General features: G+C 45.3%; 1 protein-coding gene across 1 annotated transcript in view; it reads right to left on the reverse strand.

Annotated features, from left to right (window-relative positions):
• dnah7 (dynein, axonemal, heavy chain 7) overlaps nucleotides 1–20395 on the reverse strand; it is a 468798-nt gene that overhangs the window by 60585 nt on the left and 387818 nt on the right. Inside the window, exons 58-60 of the mRNA XM_078228625.1 lie at nucleotides 16701–16886; nucleotides 16344–16481; nucleotides 4472–4702 (exon numbers count right to left, since the gene is read on the reverse strand). Of these exons, the coding sequence (XP_078084751.1) occupies nucleotides 4472–4702; nucleotides 16344–16481; nucleotides 16701–16886 (555 nt within the window). The remainder of the gene's footprint in view (nucleotides 1–4471; nucleotides 4703–16343; nucleotides 16482–16700; nucleotides 16887–20395) is intronic.

The following is a 20395-nucleotide window of genomic DNA, read 5'->3' on the forward strand; positions in this document are numbered from 1 at the left end:
AACAACTACTACTTGGGCTCTCCAGGGGCTGGTACTGGCCTCAATGATCCCCTCCCCCAGGAGCCGTTGTACTTCGGACCTGATAAAAGCCCTGTCTCCAGCACTGTACCGTCTGCTCTTGGTGGCGATGGGCTTGCAATCGGGGGTGAGATTTTCAAACAATGAGGGAGGAGCGACTTTAAGGGTTGAGAGGCTGCAGGTGGTGCGCGGTGGGCGATCTAAGAACTGCTGATTGCAAACGGAGAGTGGGGGAAAAGGCCCATTATACTCCATGGTGACGCTCTTAAGGTGACTGAGGAAATCTAGCCCCAGGAGTACAACAGCGCAGAGTTGTGGCAGCACAAGGAGCCTGAAACTTTTGAACACTGTGCCCCGTACAGTCAGGGTCGCCACGCAGTACCTGAGGACATCCACCGAGTGGGACTTTGAAGCCATGGAGATCGTTTGCTTCACTGGCAGCACTGAAAGGGCGTAGCGACTCACTGTGTTAGGGTGAATAAAGTTCTCCGTACTCCCACAGTCAAATAAACAGTTTGTAGTGCGACCGTTTATCTCGATGTCCATCATGGACCTGGCAAGTTGGTGAGGCCTGGATTGGTCCAGCGTAACCGAAGCCACCGTTGGATTTTGCGACACGGGTGATGGCGTCCAAGATGGCGGCCCGCACGGTTCACACGCGGCTGATGGCGTCCAAGATGGCGGCCCGCATGGCTCACAAGCGGCTGAGGGCGTCCAAGATGGCGGCCCGCACAGCTCACACGCGGCTGATGGCATCCAAGATGGTGGCCCCCGCGGGTCGCATGCGGTGCTACTGGGCTTGGAGGTCAATTTCGCCCTGCATACCTTCAAGTAATGGCCCTTCTTTCCACACCCGGAGCAGATCGCATCCTTCGCCGGGCAGCGTTGTCGGGGGTGCTTCCCCAGGCCGTAGAAGTAGCACTTCGGGCCTCCGGAGACTGCCGCAGCGGTCGGGTCATTGGTGGGACGTGGCATGGCATTGGCCTGCGGCCCTCCCGAGTACAGAGGTGGCGGCGACCGCGGTGTCCACGATGTGCCCCCATGGTCCGGGGTGTAGGCCTCGAGATTACGGAAGGCCACCTCTAACGAGTTGGCAAGCGCCACAGTCTTTTGTAGGTCCAGCCCACCCTGTTCTAGCAGTCATTGTCGGATATAGTTTGACCTGATACCCGTGACATAGGCATCTCTGATTAAGTCCTCAGTGTTTTGGGCGGCTGGTACGGCCTTGCAGTTGCAGGCCCTGCCAAGTGCTCGCAACGCACGCAGGAATTGATCGCACGATTCTCCTGGCTGTTGTCTGTGAGTAGCCAGAAGATGTCTGGCGTAGATTTCATTAGACTCTTTGTTGTACTGGCCTTTTAAAAGTTCGATCGCATCCATGTAAGTTTCAGCGTCTCTAATCATTGAGGATATTTGATCGCTTACCCGGGCGTGGAGCACGTGTAGCTTGTCGGTTTCGGTCCAGCCAACGGAGGTGGAGGCAGTGAGGAAAGTTTCGAAACAGCGCAGCCAGTGATCGAAGCTGTTAGAGGCTCCTACAGCTTGAGGGTCCAATTCAAGTCGATCGGGTTTTAGTATCTGCTCCATCCCAAAACTTTTGCTAATAAAATTGATGCACTCAATATCAAGCAAAGACTAGTTTGTATGCAAGAACAAATAGGCTTTTATTAGCAAATGACTTGGAGCACACCCATGCCGATGAACTGGTCCAGAGACTGAGGCAGGGGGGTGGGGAGCAGTCACCTTTATACCTGGACCAGGGGGGGAGGTGTCCCAGGAAGGGCCGGCAGGGGCATGTCCAGGCATGTCACACACACACAGGCAATAAGCTAACAGTGGTTTACCACACAGATTTATCCTAGCTGTACTTCAGCCTTGTGGACATGCTGGAGTTATGGAGAATGTCAGAAGCCATTTGTTGTGGAAGTAGATCTTGAGCTTCTTAATAGCCAATGTTCCATGAGAGGTAGAATCATGGGTGGATAGTTGATTGGCACAGAATGAACACACCATGTCATTTACTGGAAACATGGCAAAGTCCTGCTTTATTCTGTCGTACTGATTACTGATCAGTTGAGCACTGATGGAATGAAACTGGTGTCTGTGGTACCATTTTTCAGAAAGGATGAAAAGTTCAAGTCAAGTTCAAAATTAATTTTAAGTGTGAATAGGAAGAGATGAAGCTGAGGAATTTGATGAGATTGGATCATTCAGGGTCAGGTAAAGGAAGATCAGATAAAATAATGAAAATATGAAGAAGAATGAGATTGAAAGGTATGATAGGGTCCAGAAGACAGTGAAGGGAAGAGAAATTGTGAAAGGCATTGGATTCTAAGAAACTTGGGGTGGAATTTAAGGGTGTGATGGGGATCTTGCTCACCAGCTAGTGAATTAGTGGGAGTACTCTACAAGAGTCTACATGACTACAAGATTATGAGGGGCATGGACAGAGTGGATAGTCAGAAGCTTTTTCCTTGGATAAAAGAGTCAATTACTAGGGGGCATAGGTTTAAGCTGCGAGGAGCAAGGTTTACAAGGTTTACGAGATGTACGAGGCAAGTTTTTTTTTTACACAGAGGGTGGTGGGTGCCTGGAACTCGTTGCCGGGGGAGGTAGTGGAAGCAGATACAATAGCAACTTTTTAGGGACGTCTTGACAAATACATGAATAGAATGGGAATAGAGGGATACGGTCCCTGGAAGGGTAGGGGGTTTTAGTTCAGTCGAGCAGCATGGTCGGTGCAGGCTTGGAGGGCTGAAGGGCCTGTTCCTGTGTTTCTTTGTTCATTCCATCGCTCCTACCTGGGAGACCTGGTGCAATTACTCAGTAATCAGGCACTTAACTTGATTTGATTTGATTTATTATTATCACATGTATTAACATACAGTGAAAAGTATTGTTTCTTGTGTGCTGTACAGACAAAGCATATAGAGGAGGAGACAACAGAGTGCGGAATGTTGTGTTACAGTTATAGCTAGGGTGTAGAGAAAGATCAAATTAATGCAAGGTAGGTGCATTCAAAAGTCTGATGGCAGGGAAGAAGCTGTTCTTGAGTCGGTTAGTACGTGACCTCAGACTTTTGTATCTTTTTCCTGACAGAAGAAGTTGGGAGAGAGAATGTCCGGGGTGCTTGTGGTCCTCAATTTTGCTGGCTGCTTTGCCAAGGCAGCGGGAAATGTAGACACAGTCAATGGGTGGAAGGCTGGTTTGCGTGATGGATTGGGCTACATTCACGACCTTTTGTAGTTTCTTGCAGTCTTGGGCAGAGCAGGAGCCATACCAGCTGTGATACGACCAGAAAGAATGCTTTCCATGGTGCATCTGTAAAAGTTGGTGAGAGTCGTAGCTGACATGCCAAATTTCCTTACTCTTCTGAGAATGTAGAGGCATTGGTGGGCTTTCTTAACTATAATGTCGGCATGGAGGGACCAGGACAGGTTGTTGGTGATCTGGACACCTAAAACGTGAAGTTCTCGACCCTTTCTACTTCGTCCCCATTGATATAGACAGGGACATGTTTTCCTCTACATTTCCTGAGGTCGATGACTAGCTCCTTCGTTCTGTTGACATTGAGGGAGAGATTATTGTCACCATACCAGTTCACCAGAATCCGACCCACTACGGAGGTGTTGTCAACAAACTTGAAAATCGAGATGGAGGAATTTGGCCACTCAGTCATAGGTGCATAAGGAATATAGTAGGGGGCTGAGAACACAGCCTTGTGGGGCACCGGTATTGAGGATGATCGTGGAGGTGGTGTTGTTGCCTATCCTTACTGATTATGGTCTGTGGGTTAGGAAGTTCAGGATCCAGTCGAGAGGGAGGAGCCGAAGCCCAGGCCACAGAGTTTGGAGATGAGTTTCGTAGGAATAATGGTGTTGATGGCTGAGCTGTAATCAGTAAATAGGAGTCTGACATAGGTGTCTTTGTTATCTAGTTGAGTTGAGTGCAGGGCCAGGGAGGTGGCGTCTACTGTGGACCTTTGTGGTGGTAGACAAACTGTAGTGGATCCAGGTAATCCCGGGAGGCTGGAATTGCTTTGTGTCATGACTAGCTTTTTATTTAGTGAAAAGAGCAGTGATTCGAGTAATTCTGAATATCTCAATCATGGATGGATCAGAAGCAGATAGGATGGAATTCAAACTGAATCTAAGTGGAATGAGTTGAATCTGGGTTGCTCTGAAAATGTTCACTGTGTTAGCTTCTCCACCCGATCCCCTCATTCACACAAATCTAGCTCTTTGAGGAGAAAACGAGAATGAAGAGTCACCATTATTTGAAAAAACTACCCATCAAATCATTTCAATTAGTGGCATTTAATAAGTCTATCACATGGAAAGTACTAGACTGAAAATGTTTGGCCTGGTACAAGACAGATTTGCATTGTTATAGATATTAGGCTAATGTAATTTTCAGAGTTTATAACCCAGTGCTTATGATGATGAAGACCAACCTTAATAGCTTTTTGTATGTTGATGCAGGACGCCCTAATTGTTCTGAGTAGGATATTAAAGCGACCCATCTCTTGTACCAGGACAGTGTTCATGCTCTGGTTGTATGTAGTCGGGTACTTCCTCATAGCAGCCTCAATATCAAAGTCTGCTGGGACCCTGCTGAGGATATCAGTTGACACTTCAAAAACAATATCATCAGTTGATTTTCCAGCCCCACCTGTGGCTCGAGACTGTAGAAACAAATAAATTATGGGACATCAAATATTGCTCATCTATCTTGTGAATAATAATAGAAGACATACAGTAGTAGATAATAGACAATCTTTTAATTTATTCAAAAGAATTAGACACCTTATAAAACTACCAGAGCAAAGGTTTCACAATTTAACTTTCTCTGGAATGCATGGTGCATCCTTTAATTGAATTCTGAATGATATAAAAACTTTGGCAAACTTTCTCCAGGAGTAACTTCAGCAAGATAAGTTTACATCAGTCTCCATTATAACTGGAGATAGGCATTAATAATGGAGGTCTAAAAAGGACTACACATCGGACTTTAAAATAGGGACTGAAGTATATTAACCTTCACTGACCCAATAATGCCGCAGCCCTCTAATCGTGATTCACCTGAACTCGTAGCTTGTCGTTAACTTCTGATGAGCAACCGCACACCCTTTATTCTAAAATGACACCCACTTCCTGTCCACAAATCTTGTTTCCCATTATGATTTTTGCTCATGCATTTCTGTCACCTTTACCATCATAAATTACTATGCAAATATTTCTCAAATATTCTATATTAACTCTCATAATATAGCTACAGGTCCTAGTTTTATATGTAGAATGAGCCTGTAAAATGTGTTTCCCAACTCTGCTGACAGTATTTGTATAAAAAGTGTCAATGTAGGTTGTAACCATTTTCTAATTTTACCATGGCAGACTTCTAAAGAAATTATTACTTGAAACACCTGTCATGTGTACACCTGAAACTCATCAATTACAGCATTATCTCAGTTACAAGGCTCCTGACTTTGACCTTCTAAACGCTTGGAAAACTGTAGGCTACATGATATAATGCAGAATATACCCAGTTGCTGTTGAGGACAATGCTATAATTAAAATAGTCTTTGTATTTCACTAAACAATTATGCTAATATCAGGATTAACAAAAATGGCAAGACACCAGAATGTGTATTTTCTATCTACAGTGTATTACTAGCTACTCACCCACATTATTTTTTTTCCATTGTAAATGAACAATAATCAATAATTATGGGCAAAATATTGCAGATGATGGAATTTGAAACAAAAACAGAACATGCTGGAGAAACTCAGCAGGTCTGACAGCATCTGTGGAGACAGAAGGGTCATCCTGACTTGAAACTTTGGCTCTGTTCTCTCTCCACAGATGCTGTCAGACCTGCTGAGTTTCTCCAGCATTTTCTGTTTCTGTTTCAATAACCAATAATTACTTTAAAAGCAAGAGATTCTTATATGATTTCCAAAAAATCTTGTGATTAATAAAGAAATATAAATCTGTTTCAACCAGTATATACTCCTTCTATCTATTCTGTTTCATAGTATTTAATGTAGGATTGTTGAAGTCAACTTTATTACTGCAAGCATAAAGACAGTTGTAATTTTTTAGTGTATCTCTGTGAGAGGCTTTTATTGAACTGATCTTAAAATGTTTGCCTCCAGAGGCCGATAATGGCATGGCATGGTCACATGACAGAAGGCCCGAGGGGTAAATCAGACGGGTTACATTTCAAAACCCAAGACCCCCTTTCATATTGAACTAAAGATACATTTATTTTGGCTGCAATTCTCCTGAACTGGGACTAAGTGCTCACACCAGTGGGAAATCCAGAGTGTTTCTCATTGGTGCTACTAGCGATTTGCACTCGCAATTCAGAATATGTTAATTGGCCAGTTCTCCCCCCACATGTGTTTCACACAGCCTTTCCAATGCCTGGTGCCTGGTTCACTTCGGGATTCAGCTGTTAGCCCTCTACAAGCGGGAACAGTATTTCAGCGCTCCCTTCAGCAGCATTCTTGCTTCAGCCAGCAACATGGTCAGGAAAAGGTCAGCACCAAGATTCCTCGAGTCGGAGGTGGAGAGGATGCTCAAAGCTGTGAAGGAGAGGAGTACCGCCCTTTTCCTGAGAGCTGGCAGGAGGCTGTGTTCAGCTGAGGCAGCAGAGGCATAGATGACCGAGGCAGTCAGTGCAAGGAGCTTCATCAAGAGGGTGGGCATGCAACGCCGCAAGAAGATGAACGACTTGCTCTGGACTGCAAGGGTGTCTGCTCACTTCCCTGTCCCTGGCATCATGCATGACCCTCACCTCTGCCATCCCACCTTAAACCCGTTCGATCCCACCACATCACCTTCTAACATTGTCACAAAGATTCACCATCTGATCCACCACCCCCCTCCCCGCCGCAGTCCACAACACACCCCTTAATTGGGCTGGCCCAATGCTATCATTCCCCCCATCCTAGTCAGGCCAACCTCTCACTCTGTCATCTTTGTGTCCCCACAGACAAAGATTGCCTTCAACAGTATGGAAAGGAGCACACTTTGAAAGAATGGAAGGGAACGGAAGGAGAGGAAGATAGAGGACCACTAAATAGACACAGCTAAAGTTTCACACTTGTAGTTAGGGGGAAGGAGACATCACTTGTATACCATAACTAATAAACTCATCACCTCCATACCGGCTGAATAGCCTCCAGTGATTCTGGAAGATCCTGCTGCTCACCATGAGGGTCCCTCTCAGACGGGCCACAGGTGGCTGGTGCCACTGATGCTGCTTCCTCCCGAGGGGTGACCGATCCTGACTCTGAAATTCTAGGCTCAGGTAACACCAATGGGACCACCCTGGAAGGTTCTGTCATTTGTGGGGCTTCCCACCTTTGATGTGGTGCAGTGACCAACTGGTCAGCAAGTCTCCTCCAAACCAGCTCATCTCTGGTCTGTACTGTGTAGGACAAAGGTCCCAATTGTAAAACAATGGTAAGTGGTATCCCTTATCCCCAGAAGTATATTTGCTGGCAAGAGCAAACTCCCCTTTCTGGAAAGTCCTCAACTTTGCGCTTCCTGCTCCTCTGGCCATCTGTCCCTCTTTGTTCCACTCAACCACCTCTCAGGTCTTCTCGAAGCCAGCGAGTACTGGATTGTCACGTGTAGTGTATTGTGGTACATACTCAGAAATATATTTAAACACTGCCCAATCCTTTCCCTTGTGACGACTTCAGAGACTGTTTCAAGGTCTGAACAAATCGTTCTGCAGGACCATTCATCGCTGGGGAATACGGTACCAATCTCACATGTCTGATTCCATAGTGCTCCATGGACTCAGAGAAATCTTGTGCTACACACTGGGGTCCATTGTCACTGACCACTTGTTCTGGGTTGCCAAATCGGGCAAATATTTCATCAAGCTTGTCAAGCATAGACTCCGACGACGTGGACTTCATAGCCACGACCTCCGGCCACTTGGTGTGGGCATCCACTACCACTAAGAGCATCTGCCCTTCCACTGGACCAGCAAAGTCATTATGGATTCTCTGCAATGGCGACTGAGGCCATTCCCATGGATGAAGAAGCAGCAAGGGCAGTGCCTTCCATACCCAAGCGCAAGACTCACATGATCCTGCCTTTTCTTCAATTTGTGCATCAACATTTGGCCGCTAAAAATAGCTTCTTGGTATTTCTTTCATTCGCATCACCCACAGGTCCCCTTGGTGCACCTGTTCTAGCACCATTTCACTTAATGAGGGGCAAATGACGATTCTCATACCCCATACTAAATATCCAAGATAACTCCCATCTCCGTAACATAAATGGCCAAAAAACTCTGGGTGGTTCCTACTTTCAACCTCCCTCTCAGGACTAGATCTACTACCTGGCGCATAAATGGATCATTCAAATGAATAATGTAAGGAGGAGCTACACGATAAATGGAAGAACCATAAAGGGTGTAGAGACGCAGAGGGACCTGGGTGTGCAAGTCCACAGATCTTTGAAGGTGACGTCACAGGTGGAGAAGGTGGTGAAGAAGGCATATGGCATGCTTGCCTTTATAGGACGGGGCATAGAGTATAAAAGTTGGGGTCTGATGTTGCGGTTGTATAGAACGTTGGTTCGGCCGCATTTGGAATACTGCGTCCAGTTCTGGTCGCCACACTACCAGAAGGACGTGGAGGCTTTGGAGAGAGTACAGAGGAGGTTTACCAGGATGTTGCCTGGTATGGAGGGGCTTGGTTATGAGGAGAGATTGGGGAAACTGGGGTTGTTCTCCTTGGAAAGACGGAGGATGAGGGGAGACTTAATAGAGGTGTATAAAATTATGAAAGGCATAGATAGGGTGAACGGTGGGAAGCTTTTCCCCGGGTCGGTGGTGACGTTCACGAGGGGTCATAGGTTCAAGGTGAAGGGGGGGAGGTTTAACACAGATATCAGAAGGACATATTTCACACAGAGGGTCGTGGGGGCCTGGAATGTGTTGCCGGGCAAGGTGGTGGAGGCGGACACACTGGGAACGTTTAAGACTTATCTAGACAGCTATTTGAACGGAGTGGGAATGGAGGGATACAAAAGAGTGGTCTAGTTTGGACCAGGGAGCGGTGCGGGCTAATTGTTCCTTGTTTCTCGTGGAAGTGGAAATGACTAGGGTTGGGAAGCATTTTCCGATCAGGGCCATTGTGATCTCCTGGACTCGTTTCGATCGCCTAAGGGGGTCGGAGAGGAATTTCCCAGATTTTTTTTCCCCATATTGGCCCTGGGGTTTTTCACTCTGGGTTTTCGCCTCTCCCTGGAGATCACATGGTCTGGAATGGGGGGGTGGGGGTGAGTTAATAGGTTGTAATGAACAAAGCATCGTAGCTGTGGGGAACAGCTCGGTGGATAGGATATTGGCATGTAGATAGGCTGGAAAATTGGGCGGGGATCCTGGATTCAGGATTCAATCCTGGACCGGGGAGCGGCGCGGGCTTGGAGGGCCGAAGGGCCTGTTCCTGTGCTGTATTGTTCTTTGTTCTATTCTGAGTGGTGTTCTGCACCTGGTTAACGGTTACTGGAACTTTACCTTCCTGTGTTAAATACATTACCTTCAGATTCCAGCTGGGTGCATCTTTAACCCCAGGCAGCGGCACCCTTGACAGAGCATCCGCATTGCTGTGTTTCTCGGACTGGCAGTACCAGATTTTGTATGAGTAGGTTGACAACATCAACTTCCGCCTTTGTTAAGCGAGCTGCTGCCATGGACGGTATCCCCATCTATGGCCCTTAGATGTCAAAAGCCTATAGATTGTCAGAAGTATGACATGCCTGCCATATAAGAAGTGATAAAACTTCTTGATGCCAAATATGATGCCCAAGCCATCTTTTTCCATACTTTTCCTCAGCCTTAGTCAACGATCTAGAAGTGGATGCTATGGGCTTTTCTTCCCCATTCAACATAATATGAGACAGAACAGCCCCAACCCTGAAGAGAGAGACATCACATGCCAGCGGTAACTTTGGGATGAAATGAATAGCTCTTCCGACCTCTTCAAAGCCTGCTTTACCGCCAGGTAGGCCTCCCACATTCTTTGGTCAACTTCCATAGCTCCCTTTCACCTAGCAACCGATGCATCGGTTTCAACTTCTGGAATGAATTTGCCGTAGTAATTAATAAGTCCCAAAAACAACCTCAATTGGAACACATTTTCTGGTCTTGGGGCCTTCATGATGGCCTCCATCTTCTTAGATGTCTTGTGTAACCCATTGCCATCAATTAATCATGGCCTAGCTACTCAACTGAGTCCTTAAAAAACATTTCTCTCCTTTGAGTTGTAGGCCGTGCTTCTGCAACATCCTTAAAGTGTACTCCACTTTATGCTCCTCCTCTGTCAAACCCGTGATCAAAATCTCATCCAGGTAACACTGGACCACTCAAGGTTTGGTTCATGGCCCTCTGGAAAAGGGCTGGAGCTGACATAATGCCAAAAGGAAGTAATTTATAGACTTTCTGCTTCCCCTACAGACCCGACTGACTCCCATCTCTTTGGGCAGCACAGTGGTTAGCACTGCTGCCTCATCGCGCCAGGGACCAGGGTTCAATTCCCGGCTTGGGTCACTGCCTGTGCGGAGTCTGCATGTTCTCCCTGTGTCTGTGTGGGCTTCCTCTGGGTGCTCTGGTTTCCTCCCACAGTCCGAAAGACATACTTGTTAGATGCATTGGCCATGCTAAATTCTCCCTCAGTGTACCAAACAGGCTCCGGCATGTGGCGTCTAGGGGATTTTCTCAGTAACTTCATTGCAGTATATGAAAGCCTACTTGTGACACTAATAAATAAACTTAAACTTTAATAACTTATCCTCTCTATGGCAGGCATCATGGACCTTCTGTTTTGTCCTTCTGAAAGCTTCCTTTTATTTTTCTCCCTCTGGGCTTAGTTGCACTCGGCAATTCCAGACAATGTGACCAACCAGCTGGTCTCGTACCTAGAGTACGTTCCCAAACTTGCAGTACTCTGCCAGTTTCTTCAGAGTTGCCAGAAGTTGAGCAAGGACTCCCCTTCAAGTTGGTTATGTTTATACAATCTGAACAGGCCACCTAAGATGGCGATTTACAAAGCATACTGAGATAATTGGCCAAGTACAGAAACAGACAGGCTGCAGCCTTAAATGACAGAGATAAACAGGCTGCGGCTTCAGACTTCTGAATACACAAGACATCGGCCATCTAAAAGACAATGGACACCTTCTGGTCAAACAGGGTTGTTTGTTTACCAGACACTTGGGCACCTTAACCCCTTATTCGGGAGGGACGTATACGACCTACGTGCCTTCAGCACCTGCAGGCGTGGCCATTGGGTTCACATGATGTGGAGATGCCAACGTTGGACTGGGGTGAACACAGTAAGAGTTTTAACAACACCAGGTTAAAGTCCAACAGGTTTATTTGGTAGCAAATACCATTAGCTTTCGGAGCGCTGCTCCTTCGTCAGATGGAGTGGAAATGTGCTCTCAAACAGGGCACAGAGACACAAAATCAAGTAACTTGACTGTTAAAAACAGACTGTGCGGCAGGCACAACAGAACTGTTCTGCAATTACCAATGGCTTGGGAACGAAATGATCTTTTAACACAATTCTTGGTACGTCTTCTCAGCCGGCTTTTCAGGTTATACCAAACTTCTTAAAACAGCGAAAGCCTTGCTTTCAATGGTACTTAAGAAAACCAGTACAACCAGATCATTGCCCACCTTACTGGCTGTCAGATAAGCACTTAAGCGCTCTGTATAAGGTATCCATCTCTCTACCTCTCCATTGAAGGGGCCTATATCTCCGAATTGGGCTGCCATTTTGTTTTGCCACTGGCGGGAAATTTCCTGTCACACAAGTCTACATCCAAAGACTCATTCTGCCATCACCAGCAACCACCCAAAGCCTGAGTCTCCTCGGATACCGACCCCCATGACGGTCACTCCCTCGATGACCATGGTTATCACTCCTTCCCAGTCACTGATTATTGTCATGGGAAGCAGTCCCCTCAGTGACTGCTTCCCGTGAGATTTCCAACCAGTTCCCAGGCAAGTACTACCTTCCCCCTGAATGGACAGTTCAAATGAAGCAACGGCAATCGGACACTCCTACCCGTCTCCTCGGGATTGCCATGCTTCGGGTCCTTTCCAGTGACATACTATGAAGACTGGAGTGATGCTCGATTCCCTCCCTCTTCGCCCAAATGGAATGCCAGCAGACTGTCTAGTCCATCAAGCAGCCTCTTCAGCAGTTATTATGTACGCACTATCGATGTATGGTGCACAAAGAACCATGAGGTAGGCTTGGTAATTTGAATATTGGGAAGCTTTTTATAGTAGGTGTGCACTGTTCCACAGTCAGATCCAAGGCTGCTTAACCGGGTCCCACACTGGGAGGAGCTAAACCCCCAGGGGTCACCTGACCCACACTCTTAAACGGGCAGTACACACCCCAAACATATATATATACACTTGTGATATACATATATCACAAGTAACACATACAACATAAAACAAAATATCTTAGTGCATTCCCTTAGTGCCTGTCCTCCATGTGCCTTTGCCCTTCCTAGTCCTTAAGAGGTGTTCTCCCAGTGGCAATAGCAAGAGATGAAAAACTGCTGACCTTCAGATTAACGATGGTAATGGAGGATGACTTCAAGCAGTTCTGGGCCTGGAGCACCCAGTTTCAAACTGAATCATCTTGGCCAATCCTGCAGCAATTTGTATTGAGAAGGAGGATTAGGTATGAGGTTACCATAACCTTCTATGCTTTCAGCTCTGCTGCTGGCCACAGCTTCAGCAGTGCTCAGTCCAATAATGGAGAGCACCATCTCCTTCATCAGGTTAAGGATATACAGCTGTGTCTGTCTCTTGCCGGTCAGGTGTTGCTGCCTTGGATTACGTGCTAACTAGTCCCTGCAAGAGAGAGGTGTATCAGCGGATTTGGCAGATCTGCTTCTTCAGCCACCAGCAGTACACCAAATGAAGACAGCACATCTGAGAAGGATTGCTTTCTGCATGTCCATCATCTTTAGTAGGTGGGTGTGGTGCATTGAGCATGTGTGTAAGCTGCTGGTGCAGTTGGTGGGGATTGACATCTGAAGATGCATTCGTTGACTTTGATTACTCATGTGATATTATTGCACTTCCGCTTTAAGAGATGCAGGCTGTCCTAAAGCAGTGCAGACTAGCTTTAAATTCATGATTCTGTGCCCCCTGCTCAGTCTGCAGCTGGCAAACAGCATGCCTAGTACTGGCTACATAGTGCAACCATTTAAATTAGCAGGCAGAAAAGTTTGTCTGTTACCTACGTTGGAAGTAACACTTTGCATATTTTCAGGCCCTGTCCAGTTTTGTCCCCAAAGAATTCTAATTTCCCTCATCCAATTTTGTAAATGGTTCACTATTAAAAGTTATAGATCATACATTGTGAAAACATTTCTTCTTGCGAAAAGCCCACAAACCATAATTGGAATTTGTGGTCATTGAGAAGCAATGCCTTATAATTGAGGGTCTCTCAACAAACTACGAACAAAGTTGAAAGATAGCCATATCTCAGATTAGGTACTCATTCCCCTGCCAAGTGACAAATAGGTTTTCTCAAGGTCTCAGTGGGACTTCAGCCAATACTTATGATGTTCTGATGTCAATGTATTTGTGAATTATCTATCCCAGGAGCAGAATTATTCTAGCTTGACACTTCGTCAACATACATGACTAATATTTTGATCATGAAAATGTTGATATATAAAGACATTCTGTAAATAGCTATCAAACTATTTGCAGTACATGGTTATTCATTAAAGTTGCCTCCATTTGAGTATGAGCAATTTACAGAATATTGATGGACGGAGTCAGAATGAATGGACAATATAATTCAGCTCTGACATAAAAAGAAAGATTTTTGGATTTCTTGCATTGCATTGGAAAATCACAGTGAACCAGCATTTCTCTGACATATAATTGCGATATATGTGGTGCCTTATTGTGGCTGAAAATCTATGCTACATTGCAACATATTCTTTTAGAAGGGAGCTGGGTAAATTAGAGTTAGTTGATGGTGAAAGATCTTAAATGGAAAGTGTTCTGATTTTGTTGTTCCCAGTAATGAATTTTCAATGTAACGTGGCAGTATCTTATCAATATACTGGCCTATGTCAGCTTATATAGCAACACTGACAAATAATACAAAATGCTAAATGCATTGATATATAAATTAAAAAAAGGTAATTATTATGAAATATATGGGCAGAATTTTATCAAAAAATTCTAAGTGTGGAATGTAGGTTCTAAGTGTGAAAGCGGTAGGTTTTCTCATTGTTTCTTTCAGTGAGGTAAGTTATGTGAATTTACAGCATTCTGTGCAATACAGAAACTGTAATGTGAATCTTGCCAGTGGGGGGTGGAGTCACAATTCACCTATGAAACCGGCTGCTGAGCTCTAGGGACACCATTACGCAGGTGCCCCGATCTCCCGGTACTGAGAGATCAGTCACTCCCCTTGGCTGATTGACCCCGGTCGATCCAGTAGAATGATGCCCCCTCCCCACGATCGCCACCCCCAACCCCCCGACTGCTGCCCCCACCACCCAAATCGCTGCCCCAGCCAATTGCCACGCCCATCCTGCAGAGGCTCCCCCCCTTCCCTCCACCCATCAGATTCCATCCCTGTTGGATTCCATCCCTGTTGGGCTCCACCCCTGTCAAGCCTTGACCCCTCAGCACCATCCATCAGGCCTACCCCCTTGGGACTGCCAGGCTGGCAGTGCCAGGGCGCCAGGTTGGCAGTGCCAGGCTGACACTGCTCTATGGATACTGCCCAGTCCTGCTTCCAACCATCCGGAAACTTCAGTGGGGAACCTGTGAATGTGGTGTATCTAGATTTCCAGAAGGCATTGGACAAAGTGCCGTACCAAAGGCTGCTGCATAAGATAAAGGTGCACGTAATGTATTAGCATAGATAGAGGATTGGTTAACTAGCAGAAAGCAAAGCATGGGGATAAATGGGTGTTTTTCTGGTTGGCGATCAATGATTAGTGGTGTGCCTCAGGGATCAATGTTGGGACTGCAATTATTTACGATTTAGATAGATGATTTGGAGTTGGGGACCAAGTGTGATGAGTCAAAATTCGTAGATGATACTAGGATGAGTGGCAAAGCAAAGTGTGCAGAGGACACAGAGTCTGCAAAGGGATATAGATAGTCTAAGTGAGTGAGCAAGGGTCTGGCAGATGGAGTACGATGTTGGTAAATATGAGGTCATCCATTTTGGTAGGAATAATAGCGAAATGGACTATTATTTAAATGGTAAAAAATTGCAGCATGCTGCTGTGCAGAGGGACCTGGGTCTCCTTGTGCATGAATCACAAAAAGTTGGTTTGCAGGTGCAACAGGTAATTAAGAAGGCAAATGGAATTTTGTCCTTCATTGCTGGAAGGATAGAGTTTAAAAACAGCGAGGTTATGTTGCAGCTGTATAAGGTGCTAGTGAGGCCACACCTGGAGTACTGTGTACAATTTTGGTCTCCTTACTTGAGAAAGGATAAACTGGCACTGGAGGGGGTGCAGTGGAGATTCACTAGGTTGATTCTGGAGTTGAGAGGGTTGGCTTATGAGGAGAGACTGAGTAGACTGGGGCTATACCCTTTGGAATTCAGAAGAATGAGGGGAAATCTGATAGAAACATATAAGACTATGAAGGGAATAGATAACATAGAAGCAGGGAAGTTGTTTCCACTGGCAAGTGAAACTAGAACTAGAGGGCATGGCTGCAAAATAAGGGAGAGCAGATTTAGGACTGAGTTGAGGAGAAACTTCTTCACACAAAGGGTTGTGAATCTGTGGAATTCCCTGCCCAGTGAAGCAGTTGAGGATACCTCATTGAATTTTTGAACAGTAAAGGAATTAAGGGCTATGGTGAGTGGGTGGATATGTGGAGCTGAGTCCACGAAAAGATCAGCCATGATCTTATTGAATGGCAGAGCTGGCTCGAGAGGCCAGATAGCCTACTTCTGCTCCTAGTTCTTACGTTTTCCGGATCCACCGGTGAGGCCATCATATCTGGTCCCTATTGGTGGGGAACCATCTGTGGTCCTTGCCGGTGAGGACCTTGACCAGCGAGGGGGCTAAGCTAAGCGAGCCTGGATGATAGTACCCAGGGTTCATTAATAACATGATTTTTAAAATAAATATTGGGAGTTTGTCTAGATACTGTCATGACTTAGAAGATTGATTCAAAAAAAAATCCCAATTTGCATCTTTTGGTCAGCCTAATATAATTTTTGAAGTCAAACATTGTATCCCATTCTAATTCAAACTGTAGCAACCATTTGCCATACCTGAGTAAGTAGGATGCTGTCAAACAGGTTCTGAGTCTCCGACTGATCCTTAGTGATATCTGCATTAGCATGCATCCCAAAGACTTCTGGAGTCGGGTTCAAAGGGAGGGTCTTAGTATAGTTAATGTAGCTGATGTACTGTAGGGTGATAAATAGGTTTATCAGATGATTATATGATACTTGTATTTTCACTGCAACTTATGTTATTTCAGCTGTCTTTGATCTTGAAAGCTAATAATCCATGACCAGTCCAAAACCTGTCCAAGCAGTCAACAGATAATGTTTTTCCTTTGTATAAGCCATACTTTAAGCATTAAATCCATCAAGAATATCCATCAAAACTAGAATTTTTCTTACATCTCCTTCTGCTGGAGCATAATAAATGCCACTCAAGTCAAATGTGTAGGCTTCATTTGATGTAATTTCTTTATTGTAGAATTTATTTAGAATTGACCGAAGTGTGCGCCGGTCCCAGTCATCCGTCACTCTGCCGCCATAGTTGCATTCACCAGTCATATATCGAATAGCATCAAGGGGCACGTCCTAAATAAATGGACACAATGTCAATTGAAACAAAACTGAATACACAATGAGCCAATACTAGAGATTTTTTAACATCCTCCCTTTTCAATTACATGTATTTTCCTTTCATTCTTGAGATGATATTAGTCAATGTGGATACCTTTATTAGATTGAGGGATTAGCCATCACAATAGCCCACAAAAATCAATAATGTAGTTATACTGCATATTTTGTAATACTGCCAAGTTAATTGTTCATTGTGTGGTTCAGGTGAGTAGCTTAGCTGTAACCAAACTATTGTCAAATTGGCATTTTGGAGAAGACTTGAAATACCCAGAAAAGGATCTTTAATAATTCAGTTGTTTTAGTGAAAGGAAGAATGAGGTCAAACAGGGTGCATGCTCTCAATGGGAGGGTAATCAGCATTGAACATAACAAAAACTGCACATCATTGCTCATTTTATTTTTTTCCAATGAACTAAATCCTGTTCTTCATATAGAAAAGTGTTAGTTATGCAATGTATCTACTTTGGAGGTACAAAAATATGAGACAGCCTACAGCCCTTGGAATTTAACTCATTGGAAAAATAGGTAACAATGCTTGTTTCCCTCAATGGCACCACACCACAGTACAGAAAATTTGAGAAGGAAACAGCGAAATGCAGCTTTGTTCAGTGTCTGTTAAGAACAAAGAACAAGGAAAAGTACAACACAGGAACAGGCCCTTCAGCCCTTCAAGCTGTACCAATCATGTTGCCTGAACTAAACTAAAAAAAAACTTTCCATCCTTACTCAGGCCATATCCCTCTCTTCCCTCCCTATTCATGTGCCCATCCAGATGCCTCTTAAATGTTGCTAATGTGCCTGCTTCCACCACGTCCTCTGGCAGCACATTCCAGGCACCCACTATTTCGGCGTGAAAAACTTCCCCCACACATCTCCCTTAAGCTTTCCCCCTCTCACCATGAACCTGTGCCCCCTTGTAACTGACACTTCCACCAGAGGAAAAAGCTTCTGACTATCCACCCTGTCTATGCCTCTCATAATTTTGTAGACCTCTATCAGGTTTCCCCTCAGACTCTCTCTTTCCAGTGAAAACAATCCTAGTTTATTCAATCTCTCCTCATAGCCAACACCCTCTAGACCAGGCAACATCCCGGTGAACCTTTTTTGCCCTCTCTCCAAAGCTTCCATGTCCTTCTGGTAGTGTGGTGACCAGAACTGCACGTAATACTCCAAATGCGGCCTAATCAAGGTTTTTTATAGCTGCAATATGATTTCCCAACCCTTGCACTCAATGCCCCAGCTGATGAAGGCAAGCATGGCATATGCTTTCTTAATCACCTTGGCCACCTGTGATGCCACTTTTAGAGAACTGTAGACCTGCATGCCCAGATCCCTCTGAATGTTAATGTTCTTCAGGGTTCTGCCATTTGCAGCATAATTCATACCTAAATTTGATCCTCCAAAATGCATCACCTCACATTTGTGCGGATTAAACTCCATCTGCCATTTCTGTGCCCAAGTCTCCAATCTATCTATATCCTGTTGTATCCTCTGACAATCCCCGGCACTATCAGCAACTCCACCAATCCACGTGTCATCCGCAAACTTACAAATCAGACCACCCATGTTTTCATCCAGATCATTTATATATACTAAAATCAGAGGTCCCAGCACTGATCCCTGCGGAACACCATTAGCTACAGATCTCCATTCTGAAAAACAATCTTCCACTGCTACCCTGTCTTCTATAACCAAGCTAGTTCTGTATCCATTTAGCCAGCCTGCCCCAAATCCCTTGTGATTTTAGTTTTTGTACCAGTCTGCCATGTGGAACTTTGTCAAGCGCCTTACTAAAGTCCATAGAAGCTACATCCACAACCTTTCCCTCATCAATTATCTTTGTCACCTCTTCAAAAAACTCAATCAAGTTGGTGACACATGACCTTCCCTTACAAAACCATGCTGCCTGTCACTAACTAGTCTATTTTCTTCCAAACGTGCATATATCCTGTCCCTCAGTATCTTCTCCAAAAGCTTCCCCACAACTGATGTCAGGCTCACTGGCCTATAATTTTCTGATTATCCCTTCTTCCTTTCTTAAACAAGGGAACAACATTGGCTATTCTCCAGTCCTCTGGAACCTCACCCTCACCTGTGGTCAAAGAGGATATGACGGTATCTGTTAAGACCCCAGTTATTTCTCCCTTTGCCTCCCGCAGTAACCTGGGATAGATCCCATCCGGCCCGGGGGTACTTGTCTACTTTAATGCAATTTAGGATACTCAACATTTCCTCCTTTGATATGTTGACATTTTTTAGGGCATTCCTGACCTCAACATCCGTCATGCCCTTCCCCTTGGTGAATACCAATACAATGTACTCATTAAGGATCTCACCCACTTCCTGTGGCTCCATGTATAACTTCCCTCCATTGTCCTTGAGTGAGCCTACTCTTTTTCTTGCTCCTCATATATGCAAAAAGAAGTCTTGGGATTCACCTTGACCCTGTTTGCTAAAGACATTTCATGGCCCCTTTTAGCCATTCTAACTGCACGTTTAAGTTTCTTCCTACTTTCACTGTACTCTTCAAGGGCATTGTCAGTTTTTAGATGTCTAGACCTATTGTACATTTCATTTTTCCTTTTGACTAAGCTTACAATTCCCCTTGTCATCCATGGTTCCCGAATCCTGCCATTTCTATCCTTCATTTTTGCGGGGACATGCCTATCCTGCACTTCAATCAACTGGCCTTTAAAAGCCTCCCAAGTGCCAGACATGGATTTGCCTTCAAATAGCCACTCCCAATCCACATTCCCCAGTTCCGTCTAATTTCATAGAAGAAAGAAATCATAGAAACCCTACAGTACAGAAAGAGGCCATTCGGCCCATCGAGTCTGCACTGACCACAATCCCACCCAGGCCCTACCCCCATATCCCTACATATTCTACCCGCTAATCCCTTTAATCTACGCATCCCAGGACACTAAGGGGCAATTTTAGCTTGGCCAATCAACCTAACCCGCACATCTTTGGACTGTGGGAGGAAACCGGAGCACCCGGAGGAAACCCACGCAGACACGAGGAGAATGTGCAAACTCCACACAGACAGTGACCCAAGCCGGGAATCGAACCCAGGTCCCTGGAGCTGTGAAGCAGCAGTGCTAACCACTGTGCTACCGTGCCGCCCCAATTTGGATATAATTGGCACTCGCCCAATTAAGCACCTCACCCAAGGGCCACTTGTCCTTATCCATGGCTACACAAAATCTTATGGGATTATGGTCACTAAAACCAAAATGCTCCCCCACTGAAACATTGATCATCTGACATGGCTCAATCCCCAATACCAAATCTAGTATGGCCCCCTCTCTGGTTGGATTGTCAACATACTGTATCAAAAAGCCTTCTTGGACACATCTAACAAGTTGCTCTCCATCTGAGCCCCTGGTTGTAAGGGAGTCCCAGTCAATATGGGGGAAGTTAAAGTCACCCACCACAACTACCCTTTTTGCACACCTTTCAGT

Source organism: Mustelus asterias, chromosome 14 (assembly GCF_964213995.1).
Source record: "Mustelus asterias chromosome 14, sMusAst1.hap1.1, whole genome shotgun sequence".
NCBI classification, from domain to species: domain Eukaryota; kingdom Metazoa; phylum Chordata; class Chondrichthyes; order Carcharhiniformes; family Triakidae; genus Mustelus; species Mustelus asterias.